At 32.2% G+C, this 21865-nt stretch overlaps 1 protein-coding gene across 6 annotated transcripts in view; it reads right to left on the bottom strand.

The window, feature by feature from the left end:
- PTPRM (protein tyrosine phosphatase receptor type M) overlaps positions 1-21865 on the bottom strand; it is a 966854-nt gene that overhangs the window by 325748 nt on the left and 619241 nt on the right. For 3 of the 6 annotated variants that reach the window (XM_051970436.1, XM_051970431.1, XM_051970432.1), the window contains exon 14: positions 19330-19404. The exons of the other annotated variants lie outside the window; for them this stretch is intronic. In XM_051970436.1, coding sequence (XP_051826396.1) covers positions 19330-19404 — 75 coding nt within the window. The remainder of the gene's footprint in view (positions 1-19329; positions 19405-21865) is intronic. 6 annotated transcript variants of the gene reach the window in all.

Below are 21865 nucleotides of genomic sequence, written 5' to 3'. Positions count from 1 at the left end.
AAAAACTGAAGGAATTAGAATAGGCAATGACGAAACAAAATCATCCGTCTTTGCAAAGGATAAGATGATTACTAAGAGAATATAAGAGAATCAACTAAAAAACTGAAATAATTAACAACTTTAGCAAAGTTCCAGGATATAAAATAAATCTAGAGAAATCATTAGCATTTCGATATATATTCCTAACAAAATCCAGCAGCAAGAGACAGAAAGAGAAATTCCACTTAAAATAATTGCAGACAATATAAAATATTTAGGAATTCACCTGCCAAGATAAAGGTAGGAATTCTATGATCAGTTACAAAACTTTCTTATGCAAATAAGGTCAAATCCTAGCAAATGGGAGAAATTTTTGTTTTTGAATGGGTTCATATGTAAGAAAAGTACAATTCTACCTAAATTATTTTATTTATTCAGTATCACACCAATTAAACTACTAAAATTATTTTTATAGATTTAGAAAAAATAAAATTTATTTAGAAGAACAAAAGATCAGGAATATTAATGGAGTCAATGAAAAAAAATTGAAGGAAGATGGCCTAGCATTAAAAAATCTCAAACTATATTACAAAGTGGTAATCATTAAAACAATCTGATTGAATATGAAATAGAGTTGTGGATCACTGTAATAGATTAAGTACTCCATACATAGTAATGAGCGTATTAGTCTAGTGTTTGATAAATGAAAAGATACAAGCTTTTGGAGTAAGAAACCATTATTTGATAATAACTACTGGGAAAACTGGAAAGCAGTTTCGCAGAAACTAGATATAGATCAACACCTCACACTGTATCTCAAAATAAAATTAAAATAGGCATATAATTTAGACATGAAGAGTAATATAAAAAATTAGGATAACATCCCATATTTTACCTGTCAGATCCAAAGATGAGAAGAATTTGTGACCAAACAAGAAATAAAGAGACCTGAGTGATGTGAAATAAACAATTTTGATTGCATCAAATTTGAAAAGTTTTTGTACAAATAAAACCAATACAGCTAAGATTAAAAAGTAAGCAAAAAATTGGAAAAGAAACTTTTACAGTTAGCTTTTCTAATAAAAGCTTTATTTCTCAACCATATGGAAAACTGAGTCAAATTTGCAAGAAAATGAATCATAACCCAGTTGATAAAGAAAGATATAAACAGGGGTTTTCAGAAGAAGAAATCAAAGTTAATAATAATTGTATAAAAATATTCTAAATCACTATTGATCAGAAAAAATTAAAACATCTCTGAAGAACCACTTGCTCAAACCTATCAAATTGTCTAATATGACAGAAAAGGAAAATGACAAATATTGGAGATGATGTAGGAAAATTGGGACACGAACGTGCAATTGGTGGAGTTGTGAACTGATCTAACCACACTGTGGAACAGTTTGGAACTAGGCCCAAAGAGATATAAAATTGTGCATATCTTTTCACCTAGTAATACCATTGCTAGGTCTGTATCCCAAAGATATCATAAAAGAAAGAAAAGGACTTACATGTACAAAAATATTTATATCAGCTTTTTTTTTTTTATGTGGTGGCTAAGAATTGGAAATTTAGAGGAAGACTTATATTAACTGATACAATATGAAGGGAACAGGACCCAAGAACATGTACACAGTAACAGCAATATTGTAAGGATTATTAATGAGCTATTCTCAGCAATAAAATGATCAAAGCAATTCTAAAAGCCTTATGATAAAAAATGATATTCACTTCCAAGATCAAGAAGAGATGGAGTCTAAATGTGAATTGAACCATATTTTTCTCCTTCATTTTTCTTGTGTGTGTTTTTTTTTGGGGGGGAGAAGGATGGGGATAAGGAGTTTATGTTTCCTTTAGTTAATATGGATTTAATTTTTGCATGATTTTACATGTGTAACTATCAAATTGTTTTCCTCCTCTAGCAGGGGTTAGAGTGGAATGAATCTGGAACTCAAAATTTAAAACAAAATGAATGTTAAAAGTTATTTCATGTAATGGACAAATATACAAAATCAAGAAAAAAATTATACAACACTTCTGATGAAGATCTTTTATTTGATCCATAAACCTTACCACTAAAATGATTTGGTTTTGGATTTGTTGGGAAATAAATTCATGCTGAAAACTAAAACTGTATTTCTTTTTTAATTTTTAAAGAGGTTTTTTTTTTTTTTTTGCTTAATTTTGTATTTCAGCCACAGAGGTATTTTATATATTCCTTCCCACCCATCAAAATAAAGGAATAGATCTATAGTGCTACCATAGATAAAAATCCTGAATAGAAACCTAGACATACTTGAAATCATATTGAAAAGATTACTATGTATTTTCATAAATAAAAGTAGAATAATAGGCAAAAACATATAAAGTGCACCAAAAAGAAGTGATAAAATAGCAAAAACTATATAATATAATGTTAGTTCCACAGAACATTAAAGCTAAAAAAAAGCCGTATAAGATCATCTTGTCAAATTCATTTACTTTATAGATAAAGACATGAAAATTCTGACATTACTAACTCCTAGGACATTGACCCTCCTAGAAGAGAAGTACATAAATGTGGATCATATTATCTGGAGTGTACACACACACACACACACACACACACACACACACACACAGCTAATAAGTTGAAGGACAAGATCTAGAGTTCTAGATAAAAATTTGGCATGATGACTGTTTCAGTTATAGTCCCAAGCTATAAATTATATTATTAAAATGTATGGATTGCTTGAGAATTTACTATCATGAAAGGAAAACACACATCAGAAGTCATAGTAAGGGTGCTGAGGGCATAACATTTGTTAATTCCATAGAGGATATCAAGCTTATTTTCAACGGCTATTTCTAGGAGAAAATAATTTGCTCTTCCAAATGAAAATCTCAAGGTAAGGCATTCTTGCAGCTAAATCCCTTTTTTTTTTTTAAAAAGAACGGTCTCTTCTCCCATTATTCTGTGTTTTCCAGCATCAGGCCCTAGAGTTTAAGGAAAGTTATTACACGAGGAGATGCAATCCATTTTGATTGTATTTTATTGCAGTGTGTTTTCATGTGCTCTCTGGAGAAGGTACACTGCTGAAGTACTGTCAAAAAGAGAGTCAGTTGATGTTTAAGCAAGGACACTGAAGAACAAAAGGAACCCAAAGGAAAAGTACAATCGAGTCAGTCCCGGGGTTTCATTCAGCATAACAGGCTACTGGGAGGCACAGAATCTCCTGCATAATGCTTTGGGCAATGATTGCTTCAAACAAAGCAAATTTTTTTTTTTTAATTTTGAAAATCCAATCCCTTCTTTTTATCATTATTATCAGAGCCATGACTGCCAGTAGCAAGATAATAGCTTAGGTTATACTAATGCTGTTTCCATCCAAGAGACAGATAATGACATCAATTAGGGAAATGGAGAGGGAGGCAATACTATAGGTCCTGATATGATAGAAAATATACACCGCGTGTGTACTCGAGTGCTCCTTGGGACACAAGACAGTCAAAATGTGTGTGTATGTGTGTGTTTTTACACATGTGCCTCTGCCACTAATGCCTTATAAGTAGCATACATCTCCTAGTAGTTCATAAGCCAGGGCAAGTACGTTCATTTTTTATAACTTGAATTTATAAAATTTTAAATCACTTGTAGAATTCTGAATCAGGAAATATCCTTCAGTAATTACCTTTCTTTCACCCTTGCAAGTTGCAAATTAACTTCTACTCAGCAAAATAGGTAGACATTATTTGACTAATCCTAAAAGCCAATAGTTGCACAGTTAAAAGGCCATAGTTAAATAGGACAGAATTAGGGAGGATTTCTGGGCCCTGGCTCCCACGTAATGCAGAAGAAACTGTTGTAATAAGGGATGGACATCTAGTAAATAAGGCAATATATTATGGTTGAGTCTAAAAGAATTTAAGACCAGAAATAAAAGAGTTTTGTTTCTACACTTGTACAATTCAACATATATGGAATTTAGTGAAAAAGATTTGGGTTAGATGGTAGAATTCTATGATTCTAACTGGATATAGAAAAAAAAATTAATTTAAAATAAGGCTAAGGAAGAGTAAAAATTTTTACAGACTAATTACTAGTCTTCCCAAACAACAATAACTAAAAGGGGCATGGAATGTTTTTAATATGAAAAAAAATTTGAAGATGCTGTTTTGGGACATGTAAGATACTCATAGAGACTAATAATTGCAAGCGACTGTACTGGCACATAAAATACCACACTCTAACTACCAAGTGAGTTGTCAAAAGTTTATGGTAGACAACTGGAAAACTGTTCTTTCATCATTGACTCCACAAGAATAATGGATGCTGGTCTATTTTTACAGTTGCTTACATATGGAGAACCATATCACAGATGGGAATCATACAGGTTAACTGAAATAAAAAATAGGAAGATGAATGAAAATTATTCTTCAAATCAAGTGTATACTCCCAAGGACTGAAGAAGATGAACAGAGAGATTTGGATCTACTGCTCAAGTAAGATAATGAGTAAATATATGACTGAGTGAAGTATAATTCTTATCCTATAGTGGAACACATCTGGAAAGTGCTTCATGGACTGCCAAAGACCTTGTGTCCATGATCTTAGAATAAACTTGACTCTGTGCTTTTAAAAATCATCACATAACAAAGAGCTACTTTTTCAGTGTAAGTCGAGTGAAATAATGACAGGAAGACTCTCTTAATTTCTTTTGCAAATGAAACATTTTTTATGAACTATAGCCTTGAAATGAAGCTATAATATAATACAGGTACAACAAGTTTCCATTTGATTCAGCAGGTGAGATAGATGTTAAATACAATCTCACAAGTATTCCACTAATGGACCAAAGGATAATTTTTTTCTTTTAACTTTCAATTTTTTGTTTGAACTTATAATCTATACACAGTAATTTTCTCCTTAATTTATTAGTCAGTAAATTTTTCAAAATGTTTCTTATAAATATCTTTTCTGTTTTTCTATATTCTTTACTCTTTCATTCCTACCATTCAATGAAAAATAACAGAATTAAAAAAAAAATATCTCCTATTCTAATTTAGCATATTAGACAAAGTATGTCAATTTTGAAAGTAGGAAAAATAAGAAGATGGATTAAATCATGGTTATGTAAAAATCCCACAGCAGAGCAATGTACGTGAGCATTTCTTCTAAATTGTTCTTAAATTCAAAGGGTCAATAATTTCATCTTTAGGGAAGTAAAAAGGTTAAACAGAAAACCTCAAACGGAGGGTCAAACAATGAATACATATGTCATAAATATGGACTATAACTGTGTGATGTGAATAAAAGTGTACAGGATTAATTATCTTCATAGATTTACCTTAATACATTATCTATAATAGTTTCTATTTTTCTTAATAAGACATCAACATGCTATGATTTCTTTGGTATAACTACATTCTCTACAGATGCGGATCACAAGTTTTCAGTTCCTTTTATACTGTGTGTTGTTATGGCCAAAAGAGTTCATCATTCCCTTATGACCAGGCAGTTAATGGATTTAGCTAGGCTACCCACACAGCAATAGATACATTGTTCTCACCATACTCAAAATATTTTTAGCTTGTCTTTTTGGAAATATGTGTCAAAAGTTAATACTTTGCTGACACAAACTTTTTAGAAAACAAAACTTATCTCTTCCAAATAATGTTGCGTTATTAGAGTAGGATTTTAAAGATTTATATTAAGTATTAACATAAATTATGTAATTAAATATGAAATATGAAATTGGACTAACATGTTTTGTTAAAGAAAGTGAAATGATTTTAAATAATATGAAAAATTTCAAATATAAATATACTAATGCATGTATGAAAAAAATTTAAAATCTTCTTGAACATTGCTTTAATAATATTTTTGTATCTTTTACCCAAAGCAAAGATTGTTCATTTTAGATTCAGAAATTTAATTCTGACATTCTCCTTTCACACATTTGTAGTATATTACTTGAATAAAGCTAGAAATGGAAAATTGGTTATAAAGTTGTCACTTGTGCTTTAAAAAGGAAAAGCTTTAGCTCTTAAAGGGAAGGACTATGTAGACAGCAAGTTTGCTTTCCTGTACCATTTGAGATTTCTGTTGATAGGAACTCAAAGTGGAACAAATTATTTTTGAGAGAGAAAATGGTTCTTTTATACAGAAGAAATCAGTGGCACTAGAGGTGGTAAGTTTTACATTTTGTGCCTTAAAATTTCACTGGGACTGAAAAATAACTGCATGGTTTTGTTATATTGTTCTTGAAATCAAATATCTGACATCTGACTCAGTATCTCACTTCAAAAAGCAAGGAAAAAAGACCCCACCATGTCCCATAGTATTCCTATATCCTCTCACCATTTCCTTGTAACTATACTGTTTTATAGATGAAACTGCCAAAGCAAAATGACAAATATAACACATAAAAGAACAAAAAGGGGCAATAAATCACCAGTGACACTAGAGCCCATTAAAATGCATTCAGCTGGTGTTGCAGAAAGTAAAGTCCTTCCCCACCCCATTCTCTCTTTACATTCTTTCTGGCTGAACAGGAAATTTCAGAATCCTTAAACAACCTTTGGAAGAAATCCTGAAATTTCAATGTAACGAGCCCAATAAAATTCTCCTTTCATTCTGTTTTGATTCAACTTCCAGTGCTCCAACAGAAGGGGTTGTTATACCTGCTTTTGAAGGCTAGATATAATAAAATGGTTGCTAACATCAGTACCTTCTTTCCACTAAAATTTCACCAACAATTAAATAGTCATTTATATTTAAAATTTGTTTTACAGTTCCCTTTTATGAATTATAACAAATAAATTGGTTAATTAGAAATAAAAATACTAAGGCAGGTTAGGGAGGGAAATAGTCCTTCAATATGGATTTATATAACACTAGAGGACATTGCCCTGAATGAACTGAACAAAATTTATTTTGACAATCTTGTTAAAAAAAAAAAAAAAAAAAGCTAAGTGAAAGGATGTCTTCATTAGCATTTTTGGAAAAGGAAATGATGAGAATATCTAGCCTTCAAAATGAGAGTTAAGTTTCATTAAATACCCAAAGGCAAAAAGAAACATCATTTCATAGGATATTTCATCATCTCATATTAATCCTTCTAAGTATTTGCATATTAATTGTAGCATATGCAACAATATTGGTTGCAGGAAATGAAGAAGTAAAGAAATTCTATGAAGAACTCAGGAAGATTCTCCAAAAGAAGTCAATATTCACAATGATATTCTATGATTTCAATGCAAATGGTGACAAATGGAGAAACATATCAGAAAGCATGAGATCCAGGGAAGTTAAGATGATGAAGTTTACTTAAATCCTATACAGAACCCCCACCTCTCCATATGGTTAATGGTTTCTGTGAGAGAAGTAACAGTGTTTAGACATAATAAATAAGTAAAAAGAAAAGGAAATTTATTACATTTTAATATTCAGGAAAAGACTTGTTCCAGATGTGTCAAATCATTGCTCAGTCAGCTGTCAACATATATAGTCAGACAACTTGTTAAAATACAAATCAGAATTAATACAAAAGCAGAAATAAAACAATAATTTAGAAAGATTATGGCTTCTGTTAGAATCCTTACAAGGTGTTAAGTCACTAGAATTGATAGAAACAATGCTTATTTTTACACCTTTGAGAGTCCACACATTAGTTCACAAGTTTGGGAAATTTCAGATTCGGTATGAGATTCATGAGTTTACACCTCCCACAATCCCACTCTCTCCTCCCAAAGGAGGAGTCAACCTTTGGGTTCACACCTTTAAGAGAGCATATATAAGAAGCTCTTAGAGCTTCAGTCAAGAGACTTGAAGAGATTGAGAAATGAGAAGTCAGTTGAAGAGATTGAGAGCCAGAATTCAGTCAGGAGAGTAGAACCAAAATTCAAAGAAAGCTGGAGGCTGAAGCTGGCAGACAAGCTGCAAGAGCTCTTGGAACCAAGGAAAGATATAGGCCTCTAAGAAAACTAACCGGGCTATTTTGAAGGATACAATAAAGGATTTAAGTTTTTAACACCTGGCTGCATTTGAGGTGATTATTACTTGGAACTGAAACTAAGGCTGCCTCCAGAACTTCCCAAGAAACCTGCCCCACAGAGAACAATCATATTCTAGAAAAGAAGAATACTACAGCTTCAATTGAAGGAAATAGGTAACAAACAACAGAAATGAAATGACAAACAATTATAATAATTTTATACTGAAAGATAACCAATATAATTCAATCGCCATGACAGGAAATCAAAAGCCTAAAAATAGTCATGTTCTCTTGAGAGAAGGAAAAAGGAAATGAGAGAGAAAAAGAGAGAGAGAGAGAAAGAGAGAGAGAGAGAGAGAGAGAGAGAGAGAGAGTCAGCCAAGTGCAATACAAAAAATTCATTATAAAAATCTTATGAAGAAAGATGATGCTACATTTTGAACAGTATTGCCTCATAAAACAAAGAGACAAAGTGAAGGGTATTGTTTCTAAAAGGCTGGTAAGAGATCTTATTAAGTAAAGTCAGCCTGAGGGAATTCAATGATAAAAATGAAAGCAGGGCAACAAACAGGAAAAAAAAATGGAAAAGATCTGCAAATATTATTTTTAAAAACTAAACTCTTTTCACAAAGATGAATTAACAAGCCACAACATTTGGAATCAGAAACAACTAGTGAGAATTCTGAATTTAGAGGCAAGAAGACTTGAGTTAAAATTCTGCCTCATACAGTAATTTGTTGTGTGATTCTAAAAAAGTCATTCAACTACATCTGTTCCAGTTGTCCTATTGTAAAATGAAGAAGACAATAGCACTTACCTCCTAAGGTTGTTATGAAGAAAAAATGAGAAAATATTTAGGTAGCATTTTGTGTATCTTAAAAGTCTACACAAATACCCATTATTTAGATAGCTCTTTAAACTCTTATACTACACTCTTGATTTGCTTATAAAAACAGAAATGAAATCAAAGTGTCCAAAGACAAGAAAGGCAGTTGTATTGAACCAAGCACACACAGAGATGATCTGTTCTGGAGGGCACCAAGAGACTGTTTTATAATGTATCAAAAAAGATGGAAGATGGCACAGATATGAAAAACAAAGTGAAACAAAAAATGTCAAACCTCCTTAAAATAGAGAATATTAACATCTACTGACTATTTATCTGTGCAAAATTTTTTTTCGAATTGTCTGCACATACATCAAGGGCATCTTAGATGACACAATTCATTGAGAATATACAGGATTTCACAAGTGATATGCCACAGTGGACTGCAGACTTATCATGGCCAACTGAAAAAAAAAAATACTATACTTATTGCTTGTCGATTACCAAAAAAAAAAAAAAAAAAAAATCATTTGTTAAAAGAAAAAGTTGCTTTAAAGATTCTCTTCCAGCAAAGTTATCTTCCATAAATACATCAAAACCATTTAGTTTGTTAAAAGATTATCTTGATCAGTGAATAGTTGATCATGAATATCAGGGTCAGGCATAAAATGGAGACACATACTTGACGAAGATCTTTGCCATTGTGATAAGGGAAATCTAAGAGAAACTTTAAGTCGAAAAGGGAATTACTTGTGAATGATAAATTATTTCAAAGGCTCCTATTTCTAAATGACATTTTTGTGTATCAAGACCAGAAATACTTCAGAACCTATTAGAAGAGATTTATAAGGACTCAAAAGAGTTGATCTTTACCAATTATACAGGAAAAGTCCAAGAGTATGAAAAAATGTTTACTATTCAGATTAATAAATGCAGTTGAAGAATCAATCTATAGTACCTGTCCATCAGCATGCATATTGTACTAGTTTAGTACAATAATCAATGACATGAGTTCAGACTTAAACAAGGGGAAGAGCAAGATAGAGTGCCTTCAAGAATTTGAAAAATTCCTTTCTTGAACTCAAATTTCTTCCACAAATCCTCATATTTTCAATATTTATATTCCACTAATGTTCTTACATAATACTGTGATATGAGATACAACAGTCACAATAAAAGTTAAAATCACTATCACCCATACATTTAAAATTACTATCATCCATCCACTTAAAATCAGTATTTCCTAGAAGGCAAAAGAGAAGCTCAGTGTGTATGTGATAGAACTGCAATCTATAACAAATAGTTATTTAAGTAAACAGTGTAACAAGTAAAAAGTATAACAAGAGGAAAATGTAATTAGAAAAATGAATGATAGAAAATGAAGATGGGCTGCACACAGGATGAAGAAGGCAAGTAGACAATTTAAATGTTCTACTGGCATCATCACAATGTCAGGATACAGCAAGGAATGCTTCTGTATGGGATGGACCTTCTGTGGCAAGCTTATGGTAACATATAGCCAAAAGTAATATAAGATGGATGGACATGATAAGTTGCTATGAAAACATAGCGCCATTTAAATAGTTTAGGATTACTTAAATTATTTTATTAAAGAATGATGAGCAGAGAAATAATAGTGGCTCTGATATTTATACTATTTTGAATTAATCAATCTGTAGTTTAAATGTAATTTTTACTAATCTGTATTTGTATACAAAATATCGAAGAGTTATTTAATTTCATTTTGATATTTTTATGAAGTTTCTTCAAATATCAAAGTTATATGCAAATCAAAGATGTTGAGATAATCAGTTATTTTGTCATAATATAGGCTAATATGGAAATATTTTTTTACATGCAAAAAAAAAGAGATCACATTTGGTGGGAAAATGAGTTCTGCCTAATAGCTGGAACTTACGTTGGAAAACCATCACTTGTACAATTGAGTGATTGTTGTTAGATGCAAATTAATCCAGCAAATTGTATGTTTACATTTTACAATTAAAAGAACTCAGTTTATTTTTTATAAGACAAGAAGGAAGGAACATATCTTCGAGGAAAAACATGATAAATGAAAAAATGTTTTTCTTTGAAATGGCAAATTTTGCTTGTGTTAACCACAGGCTAGTGCTCTTTTTAAAAAATTAAGTACTAATTTTTATGTAGCAAAAACTTCTTCAAAATACAGCATATTTTATTCATAATGAATAATAATTGCTACTTTATTTATAAATACTTCTAGATATAGATCTCATACTTCCAGTTGTGTATACTAACCAAACTGGTAAATAAAAACAATGTTTACAGGAATTATTCTTCTTAGCATATGGTTGCAAGCTGGGTTATTAAATTATGAACCAAAAAAAACTTAATATACAACAAAGTAACTGAGACACATTTTTAACTAAGAAAAATGTATTGAAAAAGAAGAAGAAAAATGGACTGAGAATCTATCAATATATCTTGCATTTTTCACTACAGTATTAAATTTTACAGATGTCAAAGGAAGAGAGCCAAAATATCTGACATTAAATAGCACTTAAGGTTTGTAAAGCACTGTATAAATTTATGCCCAAAAATAACTTTTGAGGTTATCATCAATTTCACACAGCTAGGCTTCATCAATTTACAGATGAGGAAACTAAAGATTAGAAAGATTTAAGGACTTTTCCATGGTCACAGTACTGGTAAGCATTAAAAGCAGGTTTTGAATACAGGTCTTTTTAACCCAAGTTCAGAATTTAGTAACTACTATGCTACAATAAGGTAAAACTATCTTTAATTTGCTGATACTTGTAAGTGTAATTTCTTTTATTGTGAGTAAATATGATGTAGGTAAGAACATTATTTAAACAACACACAGTTCTCTCACATTTTAAACTAGTTTAAAATTCTAGTTCACTTTTACTTATAATATCTTGATTGAGCTATCAGAACTGGGGGAGGGAGGTACTACATGGCCTGATTTCAGTGGATGTTATTAGAGTCTGTACCCTAGAGCTTTTTTCAAAACAGCTACATAGATCTCTGACCAATTTCTCACAGGCTTAGACCTGTGAAAGGTCAAGTAAAATTTGAGATCCCCAAGGTGGAAAAACTATAATAATTCTGTAAATTGCTAAATTTTAACTCCTTAAAAAAATCAAGCATCAAGCAAATGAAAGGCTCTTCTCAATAAAACCCCAAATCTTACAAATGTAAAAAGAAAAGAAAAAAAAAAAAGGAGCATTTCCCCCCATTCCATCCATAAAATCCTAAAGTATATGAATCAAATATTTTCTCAAATGAATAGTTTGGAATATCACAAAACTATACCAAAACCTGAACTCAATTGTTTTACTGAGTTTGAGATCCTGGTTTTTGTGGGCCAGGTCAGTTTATAGGATTCTATGGGTTAGAATTGACAAGAAATCTCAGAATGAAGTGACAAAAATTTTATATGCATGAAATGTTTGGTTAAATCAATCAAATCATATCCCCACTAATTAAAATCTAAAGACCCAGAAGACCCTTGTTTTGAAGCAGACTAGATGCTACAGAAAGCCATTAGAACCACCTTAGAATTGCAGTGTTGTGTACTATAAAGGGTGGGACTTTCATTCCTGAGGAATTCTTCCTTCTTTACTAGTGGTAATCACCATCCATTCTCTGTTTGAAGGCTTAGATGGCTCTTTAGTTATGTAATTAAGATCAAAGTCTCAGAGATTTACATCTGGAAGATCTTCAGGAGGGGGAAGAGAAAAAGCATTTATTAACTACCTACTATGTGCCAGATATTTTGTTAAACATTTTATAGATATTATTTCATTTGATCCTCACAGCAACCCTGAAGGGTAGGTGTTATTACAATCCCCATTTAAAGTTGAGAAAACTGGGACAGACCCAGTTTAAGTGACTTTATGGATTTGAATCCACTTCTTCCCTGATTCCAATCCCAGGGCTCAATCCACTGCTTTTCCCACCTAGCTTCAGAGGCCAACTAATTCAGTGCTCTGTTTGTAAATGAGTATTACAACTCTGTTTATTGAACATTTGCTAGAATAAGGTAAGACTGTTATAAATTATCTTAGTTTTGTGTCCAAGGGGCCAAAATAAATCTAGTCCCTTTTTCAAGATGACAATCCTATAAAACTTTGAAGATAGTAATATCATCTCCTATGCTCCCCACCTTCCTTAAGACATTTCTTCTCCAAGAGAAACTTTCCCAGTTTTTTTTTTTTTTAATTGACCTCCAGGTCTCTCATCATCCTGTCCTCTTCATGTTCTTGCTATTGTCATTCCAAAAAAATAATGCCCAGGAGTAAATATGATACTCCAGATTTGGTCTTACTAGAACAAATTTACAACAGGGTTGCTAATTTCCTTGCCACAAAAAAATCACAAAAGTTCATAGAGATGAAAAGATAAAGCTAATTTAATCCAATACTCCCATTTCACAGATGAAGAAACTGAGGTCCAGAGGAGTGAAATAACTCCCATGTACCATAACTAGCAAGTAAGAGATCCAGTTCTGAAATTAGTATTAATATTTCAAGTTAGGTGCTTACACCATTCTGAGAGCTGCATTTGAATGAGCAATATAGAGGTAGAAAAAAGAGCTCTCCAGACAAATTATTTCATTTTGCATACGAAAAAATTGAAGTTTAGTGAGGTTAAGTATTGAGCACTTCTTTTCTGTACCATCATGCTATGATTACCAAATGTAGCCAGTATATAATTTGCAGCAGAAATATATTAGTTCAATTACAACAAAAGACAAATCTAGAAGTACCATTCTTTGAGACTCAACTCCTACATGATACAGCCTCAATTAAGTTTGGGCACAATGCTGTATCAGGGAACACATTAGAACTATAACTGCTGGGTGGCTCCCACATGTTAAATAATATGTTTTCTTGAGCACATTCTAAACAATGGAACCAGATGTAAAAGGTCTTAAAAACACAATTCTTTGATCATTTCCCATGAATGCTGTGCTCTCTTAACCTCCCCAGATGTTAGTGCTATTAACTGCTCAAGTACAAGGATGTATGTGTGTGTGTGTGTGTGTGTGTGTATGTGTGTATGTTTGTGTGTCTATATGTGTTGTGTTATTTTTAATTGTGTTTGTAAAAAGTTGTCTAGTGCCAAAACATCTGGGGAACAATATAAACAAAAATTGTTCATAAAAGCTAGGTATTCATTTTGGTAATCAGCTCTGCAGTGTGGACAAAAGCAAAAATGGTGAAATTAGTACTATTGCTAAAAAGAAAAAAAAAAAGAGCTTTAATGACTATTTTAAAAGGAAAGGACAATAGATATAAAATCATATTTGGGATCTGTCTGTAGATATGTTCATGTACTAAGAAGAAATTAGTTTGAAGTTGGGTTCTAAAGGATATTGCAACTCTACAAGGAACCAAAAGAAATGATACATAACACTATAAAAACTATGTTATAAGCTCCTAAATAGAATGTAAGCTCCTTGAGGGCAGGTCCATTTTATTTTTGTTTTAAGATCACGAATGCATAGCATTGTCTGAGTTTTAATTTTTTTGTGTACATCAAAAACCTCTCTGATAACCAGGTGAAGCTTATGATTGTTTTTTCAGAATAATCTTTTTTAAAATGCATAACATAGGAAATGTGTTATATAAAATATATATTTTTTTAAATTATGGAGGCCAGTTTAAGTATTTCTATTCTATTATTCATAGAATGAAGAAGCTAAATCTCAGAGAAGTTTAATGGCTTGACAATAGAGGTAGTAGGCTTCAGAGGCAGAATTGGAGCTCGGTTGTAAGAATTCAAAATCGACAATCTACCTTTAGGACTCTTTCTTATGTACCATGACATTGAATGAATGAATAAATGTATAAATTGTGATTTATCATGAGATAGCTCTACTCCTCGCCCTAAATTGACTTCTCCATTGGTACAATGATCAAATATTCTAATCACTTCCGGAAGTTTGCCCAATTGAACAGTCTAAACTCTGACCTTGCACCTTCAGGATCTCTCTATTTCTGCTGTCTCCTTCCCCACTGCTTACAAATATTTTGAAGACTTTTCAATCCTTAAAACAAAATAAAATAAAACTTATTTGACCTTGTTATAGTCAGAAATATCCTATAGCACTGCTCTCTTTCATTCCTAAACTCTTAGAAAGAACAGAAGTTCTTTCTTCTGTTGTATCTCTTTATTACTAATTTTCTCATTAACTCATTTCAATTTGGGTTCTGACTCCATCATTCTTTTTAAATTTCATGCTTGCACATTACCAGTGATCTCTAAATAGCTATATTTATAGCATGTTAAGGTTTGCAAAATATATTGTTGCAAAATATTTTGCAAAACATGTCATTTTTGTTCTCATAAGAACTCTGGAGCGGGGTTAGGTGTCTAAAGCCAGATTTGCATTTAATTTTCTTCTCTCTTTGTCTATCTGATGGTTTCTTCTTGGTATTCATTGAAACTGAACTTTGTGCAGTATTCAACATGGCTGACTTTTACTTTTGCTTAAAAATCCTATATTTGTTTGGCTTCTGTGACCCTACTTATTTCTGTTTCTCATTCCTTCACGGTAGATTAATTCTGTCTATTTCATTACTTTATTATCCTCCTCCCATCCCTGAAGGATAGACATCAAACAATACTTTATGTAGAGCCCTCTTCTCTTTTGATACATTTTCATTAGTGACCAAATTAACATACAATCTTTAGACCTATGAAAAAGATTCTCAAATCTATATATCAAACCCTTATGTCCTCTTTTGGTTCACGTTTCCCATATCCAACCAATCATTATATGGCTCTACCTGGATCTATCTCACTGAATCTTGAAATTCAACATGTTCAAAATAGCTAACAAGCTTAACTTTTCTCCCAATTTCTTTATTTCTCATGAGGCAAAAAATCTTTCAGCCTTCCCAAACTCCTAATGATATAGTTCTGACTCCTCTTTCTTGGTTGTTGTCAAATGCTGTTGAATCTATCTTCATAATATTCCCCACATTTATCCTCTTTTTTTCTTTAGAGATCTGTCCACTCTCAAAGCCACAATTCAAATTTAGATTCTTACCACATTCTGTTACTCGTTATAACATTTTTCAACAAACTTCCTAAAAGCCAGGTTTGACCAAGTGACTGAAAAATATAATAAATTTTTAGTCATTCTTTGCTGCCTTTTGTGGCATAGTTCAAGCACACTGAATACATTACTTCAGATCCAGACTCTTACTAGCTATGTAACCCTACTCAAATCCTCAAGTTGTTTCACTCTATGTACCTCAGTTTCCTCATCTGTAAATGAACTGGGGAAGGAAATGGCAAACCATTCCAGTATCTTTGCCAAGAAAACCCACAATAGGGTTATAGTTTTAAATGACTAAAACAAATGATTAACAGCCTCTTTAGTCTTCTCTAATCTGATTACAATTTAATGTTGTTGTTTTTTAGCCTTACTTCACATCATTCTCCTTCAAATATTTTCCCCAATACAGTGGCTTCTTCTCTATCCCCATGTGGTCTATCGTTTCTTGCCTCTGCATATTCACAAAAGCTGTTCACCATGCTAGAACAGAGTCAATCCTCATTCTACTATTAAAATCTTTGTTCAAGGCACATTCAATTCAAGCATTATCTCCATTGTGAAGCTTTTCCTAATTATTTTCTCCCAACAAAATTTTTTTTCTAGAGTTTATTTCCTTTATCATATTCTACTGTAGATACTTTTGTATGCAGTATCTTCCCTAGTAGAAAATAATTTCCTTGAAAGCAAGAACTGTATCACATTTCATTTTTGCATTTCAGAGAATGAAGATGGTACATTGAACAGAAAGATGCTTAAACGGTTAATACATGTAATATAAACAAAGTCACTTTTTTCTTTGTTGGGAAATAAAAAGAAAGTCTCCATCTCTACCCTGCTACTTTTAGAATCTTTCTGTCTCAACAATGTATGAACAGATCATGATTAACATAACAGAAGTTGAAAGGAATTTTCTATTACCAAATCATATAGAACTTTGAGGATTGGAGAGTAGCTAATGCAGACGCAAAGGATACCAAATACTTAGTGCTTAAAAACCTTTTTTTGACTGACTATATTTATTTATCTTGGCTCTCAGTCACACAGACATGAAAGCTTTAGGTTATGTTAGAGTCAGTATATTCTTTTGCCTACAACTCAAAATAGCATATAACATGTAAAGCCTGAAAGACAGGGGCAAGAGCAATATAGCAAACAACAGCCCAACTGTGGTGGACCAATGAATGCCAACAGAGTAGAATAACCACAGAATGTAGAATGGCAACCTGAAGTTTAACATCACTACCTGGCCAGGAGCAGACATTAACACCTCTCCAAAGGAACAAGGGGAAACTTGGGAGAGTCAAAGAGGGAGTATTCTTAATTAGAATCCCAGAAACATGAGCTGCCTTAGTTATGTGCATGGTCCCTAATGTAAACAATTGTTGACCATGTCTTCCCTCTTCTACCAGTACCCTTGAAATATGTGGAAGTATATTTTCCTATGTGTATAGGAGAAATTTTATTTATGATATACTGTACTGTTTAGTAAATATCTTTTGCTTTGAATTGTTTTATGGCTTGATAAAATCATGAGTAGGTATTCCTAAACTATGGTTTTGAGTGGATATGTAACTAAAATATTCCTTCAGCCTGGGATAACTTTTGCAGAGTCCACATATAAGAGTGTCAATGGGTTGTAACAGTTATGAAACCTTTGTGGAAACCACAAGAAGACAGTTCATCCTTTACTTAATTAATATCTAATAGATTATAAGTTACATTTGAAGTTGGCTGATGACAGACATAAAACAAAAAGGTTGTGTTTCATTCTGCTTCTAATTGGTGAAGTCCTGATTGCATAATACAATGAGACTTTTTTTTTTCTAAAGAGTGACTCTTTAATTATATAATAGGATGCTTCCAGGTCATGAAAGTTTCGATGGTTCAAATATTACTGATAGTTTGATCTTCTTTAAGGATTCCAACATCAAGATCACTCTCAGGCCTGACACCTAAAGTCACATTTGTTCATTTCTTATAGGAAGAAACATTTCTCTGAAAACAAAGAAATCTCTGCTAATAAGGAAAGGAAAGGAATAGGTACTTTATAGAGGAGGGAAAAAGCACCCTAGTGGATAAATATGAAAATAAGCTCAGATGATCAGAGAGACAGCAAAAATTCAAGAGTTTTAGCTGAGAGCAAGGAGATATCTTCTAGGAGAACAGCTTGAAAGCTTCTAGGGTACATATAGCATACATGTAGAATTTCACCCATAAAGTAATAGGGAGTTTGAATTTCATTACTTTAAGCTGTCACTCTATAATTCTCTGAATTCTCTTGTTTTACATATAGAAGAATAAGCTTCAGAGAAAATATTTGTGATGTGTTCCTACTATTCAAGTTTTTTTTTCTTTTTTTTAGTAAAGAAAAATTTTCATGCATAGTATTTAAAAAAATAATAGAAAAAGGATGCTTCCCTGGAAATGCTTATTCAGGTTTATATTTTATGAACCTTATCTCTCTCTCTCTCTCTCTCTCATATATATCTATGTAAAACCAATATATATTGGTTATAAAAGACAAAAAGTTAAAAAGCTATCATTTCCTCTGAAAACAAGGTTTGGATACTGCTTGGGTACTTATGGTTTGAAACCATGCACCTCTGAGGTGTTTTATGAGCTTTAGACTTAAGGTATCTTTCATGTATTCTATTCACTCACCTTTCATTTGAAGAATTCTATTATACTTTCTTCTACATGAGGCCATTAAGTGCCTTCAAGCTATTTGGAATGAACAAGCTAATTTCCCAAGCTGATTAAGAGGCCATTCTTCTACTTGAACTGGACATGAAGCCATTTATATTGTAAGAACTGTCCTAAGTGATTCAGTGGATTTGGATTGCAGATGTTCTATCCCTACATAAGCACTATACAGATGAGATAGCTATATAGATACACAAGTACTTTTTCTTTGAGAAAGGACCTATGAATGATACACTCTCTACTATTCTAAATTTATACACATGAAATTCTATTTGAACAACATAGTGTGGCCCCAATTTGCTAACATTGGTTAGACAAAAGATGTGTAAAGTTAACACATTTGTAAATGCACATGCAATCTAAACTTGGTATGATAACAAGAAATTTCCTACTACAAAGTTTTGTTATGTTCATCTGGAAAATGTAACAACTACATCTTCATGTACTTGAACTAAAACCCTATTTCATGTTGTGAATGCTGCAAGTTGAGAATAATTTCATTTCTCTAACACATTAGGCCAGAAGGAACATATCCACAGACAAGGTACACAATGAAAACATGCAGTGGAATTGAACTTTAAATATGCATGGATATAAATGTACACATAGAAAAGTGCCAAGCATATGAGAGAATTAAGGTATGGGACCAAATCAGAGGTCTAAAAATGGAGTAAACAATCCATAAGCAAAGAAGGAGATATGAAGGGGAAACAAAGTTGAAGAAAATGAAAAGGAAATGGGCAAGATGACTCATCTATACTTGAATGTCTGACCTGTTAGTTGCTCGTCGCCTGCAGCAGGGGCGATGCGAATGTATGGTGTTGTAAGCTGAGTCACGAGTATCGCAGCTAAGGCAAAGGAAGATTCCCAGGTCAGCATGCATGAGGGAAAAAAAAGCCAGACTGAAGCTAGGCTAGCAAGAAGAATTCTTGGTCATTATATCAAGTTGTCTCAATTGCTTTCCAACAACCACAATAGAAAAGAGAAAACACAGGAAGACAGGTTTTCCTTCACTCTTCATGCAGAGTCTTCGGAGGCTTTTAGATTGTTACCAATCACTGACTCTGGCTGTGGTTCAGACAAGACCAATTGAAAGAAATTTTTTTTTAATCCATTAATCAGAAATAATTAGTGGTTCCATCTGATCTTGAATGTGCATCTGTCAAAATTTACTGCTAATTCAGTTAAATTAAAGATTTATTACTTCATTTCTTCCACTAGATTTAGAGAGCAAGCATTTTACCTATGGTCACACAGCTAGAAAGTATCAGAAGTGGGAACTGAACCAGATTTTCCTGATTCTGAGTCCAGGACTCAAACCACTACGTTAGGTTGCTCCCAATTCAGATAATTTTTTCTCCTTCCCCTTTCCTTTTTGGTTGTTAAGATTTGGTTTTCCATACAAGTCAAAATTGTTTTTGGCCTCTTAAAATAGTCTACAAATAGAATGCTTGATGAACAAAAAAATGTGATTCCATAAAATTCTAATCCATCTATAACTTTTCCATTTAGAAGTCTCATTCCAACTCCAATGCAAGTTCAAACTTTCCCTGTAAGATTAAGTGTAAGAACACACATAAACTCTTTTTTTTTTCTGGTTGCCATTCCCAAAACTGTAATCATTGTCTAAAAAAGAATTGGGGTTCCCGAATATGACCTCTTGAGTTTCTTGATTTGCCAGCATAGTTCAACAGCTGTCTTTAAGTAGTTAAAGGAGTTGTGACACACACATATTGGGGAAAAATATACAAATTAAAAGGTCAGATCTAATATGATGCAGTTGGAAAATGATGTAAAGAAAAAATATTGGAAAATTAAGAATAGGCTTAGATGAAAGATTACTAATTTACATGGAACAGCCTGGGTGCTATTAGAAATGTGGCATCGAGTGAGGAAAATAGATCATCTACCATCTGCAGACAATTAAACTCAAAACTGCTGCTGCATAATATTTTGAAATATCCCTCTGCAACATTCAAACAGAGCATTGCTCCTAGTAGCTGGAATGAAGCAGAGGCTGAGTTTAAAATGTTACAATAGTCTTTCACTCATTATTAATGAAATCATCCCAGTATTGCTGTAGTGATTAATAATCTAGCATTTTGATCAGAGAACCAAGGTCCCTAAAGACCCTTGCATGGTCCTTTAAGTAGGGAATAAACAAGTTGTAAGGATAAGCTGTGCTAAGTAGACCTGAATTTGGAATAGAAACCAGAATTACCACAAAGTGTGTGCTTTTAAACCTTAACATTTGTGTGAGTGCTTCTGTGATTGTTGATACTGTTAATATGTAGTTAACATTCCAGGCAACATCTAAAATGCTGCTATATTATTGACAGGAATATTTGAAGTATTTTATTTTAAAAAAACATTTTGTCTTATCTCACATAGAAGTAGGAGCACTTGTCTCACAAAGACATAGATAAACAAATTTCATATCTGCTAAAAATAACGACATTTATTTAAAACTTTTATCACTTCATCTCAACTTCTTTTTACCATTATAGTCATGCATTATAAATACCAGCTTATATTTTTATGATAGCTCAATGTTCTACTCAGTAGTTTTTGTTGTCTTGTAACACAATGTTAGAAAGAATATGTGTAAGTATTTTAGAATAGTTTTTTTTTTTAAATCAATCTGAAATGTATTGAAACTTAGAATTTATTATACTTTGGAGGTCAAATTCTTAAGCATTGAGCAAAAACTATTAATTTCTGATATTCATGACATTTTTAGTAAAGAGCTAAAGAGAAGAAAATTAGGATATATCAAATACTAAAATGTCCTAATTCAGTGCTATAATATATAGCTTAATTAGACTTATCTTTTATGGAATTAAGGAGAGATAACTTCATTATGAACATTTTTGAATAGAAATTTACAGTATTTGTTGTATTAGTTGAACTGGTGAAATTTGGGAAAAAAACACATGATTTTATATCTCAATGATCTTAAGATATCCTAGAGTTTACTTATTTATATGACAAAGAATCTTCCTGATTTGTATTTTTTAAAAGATATTCTCATTCTTTTAGCAACATACTTCTTTGTCTTGGCTCCATCCCTAGTGGTATTGTAGAACTGATGAAGTACATTATTTTTTAGAATGATGGAATAAACAGGAAGACTACATTTTCAAGTGGAGCTCTAAATATTTTCAACTTCCTTCAAAGCAAGGAAGTTAACTGGTATTTATCAGATCAACAATGAAAATATTTCCACTGTTTCTTAATGTTTTGCAACAATTTCTCCCATTAAAACATTTGCAAATTGAAGCCCACATTTGCCATAGCAACTATCAACAG

This window comes from Antechinus flavipes, chromosome 1, assembly GCF_016432865.1.
Source record: "Antechinus flavipes isolate AdamAnt ecotype Samford, QLD, Australia chromosome 1, AdamAnt_v2, whole genome shotgun sequence".
Classification (NCBI taxonomy): domain Eukaryota; kingdom Metazoa; phylum Chordata; class Mammalia; order Dasyuromorphia; family Dasyuridae; genus Antechinus; species Antechinus flavipes.
The sequence above is the reverse complement of the archived record's forward strand: the minus strand, read 5'-3'. Positions and strand labels throughout refer to the sequence as shown.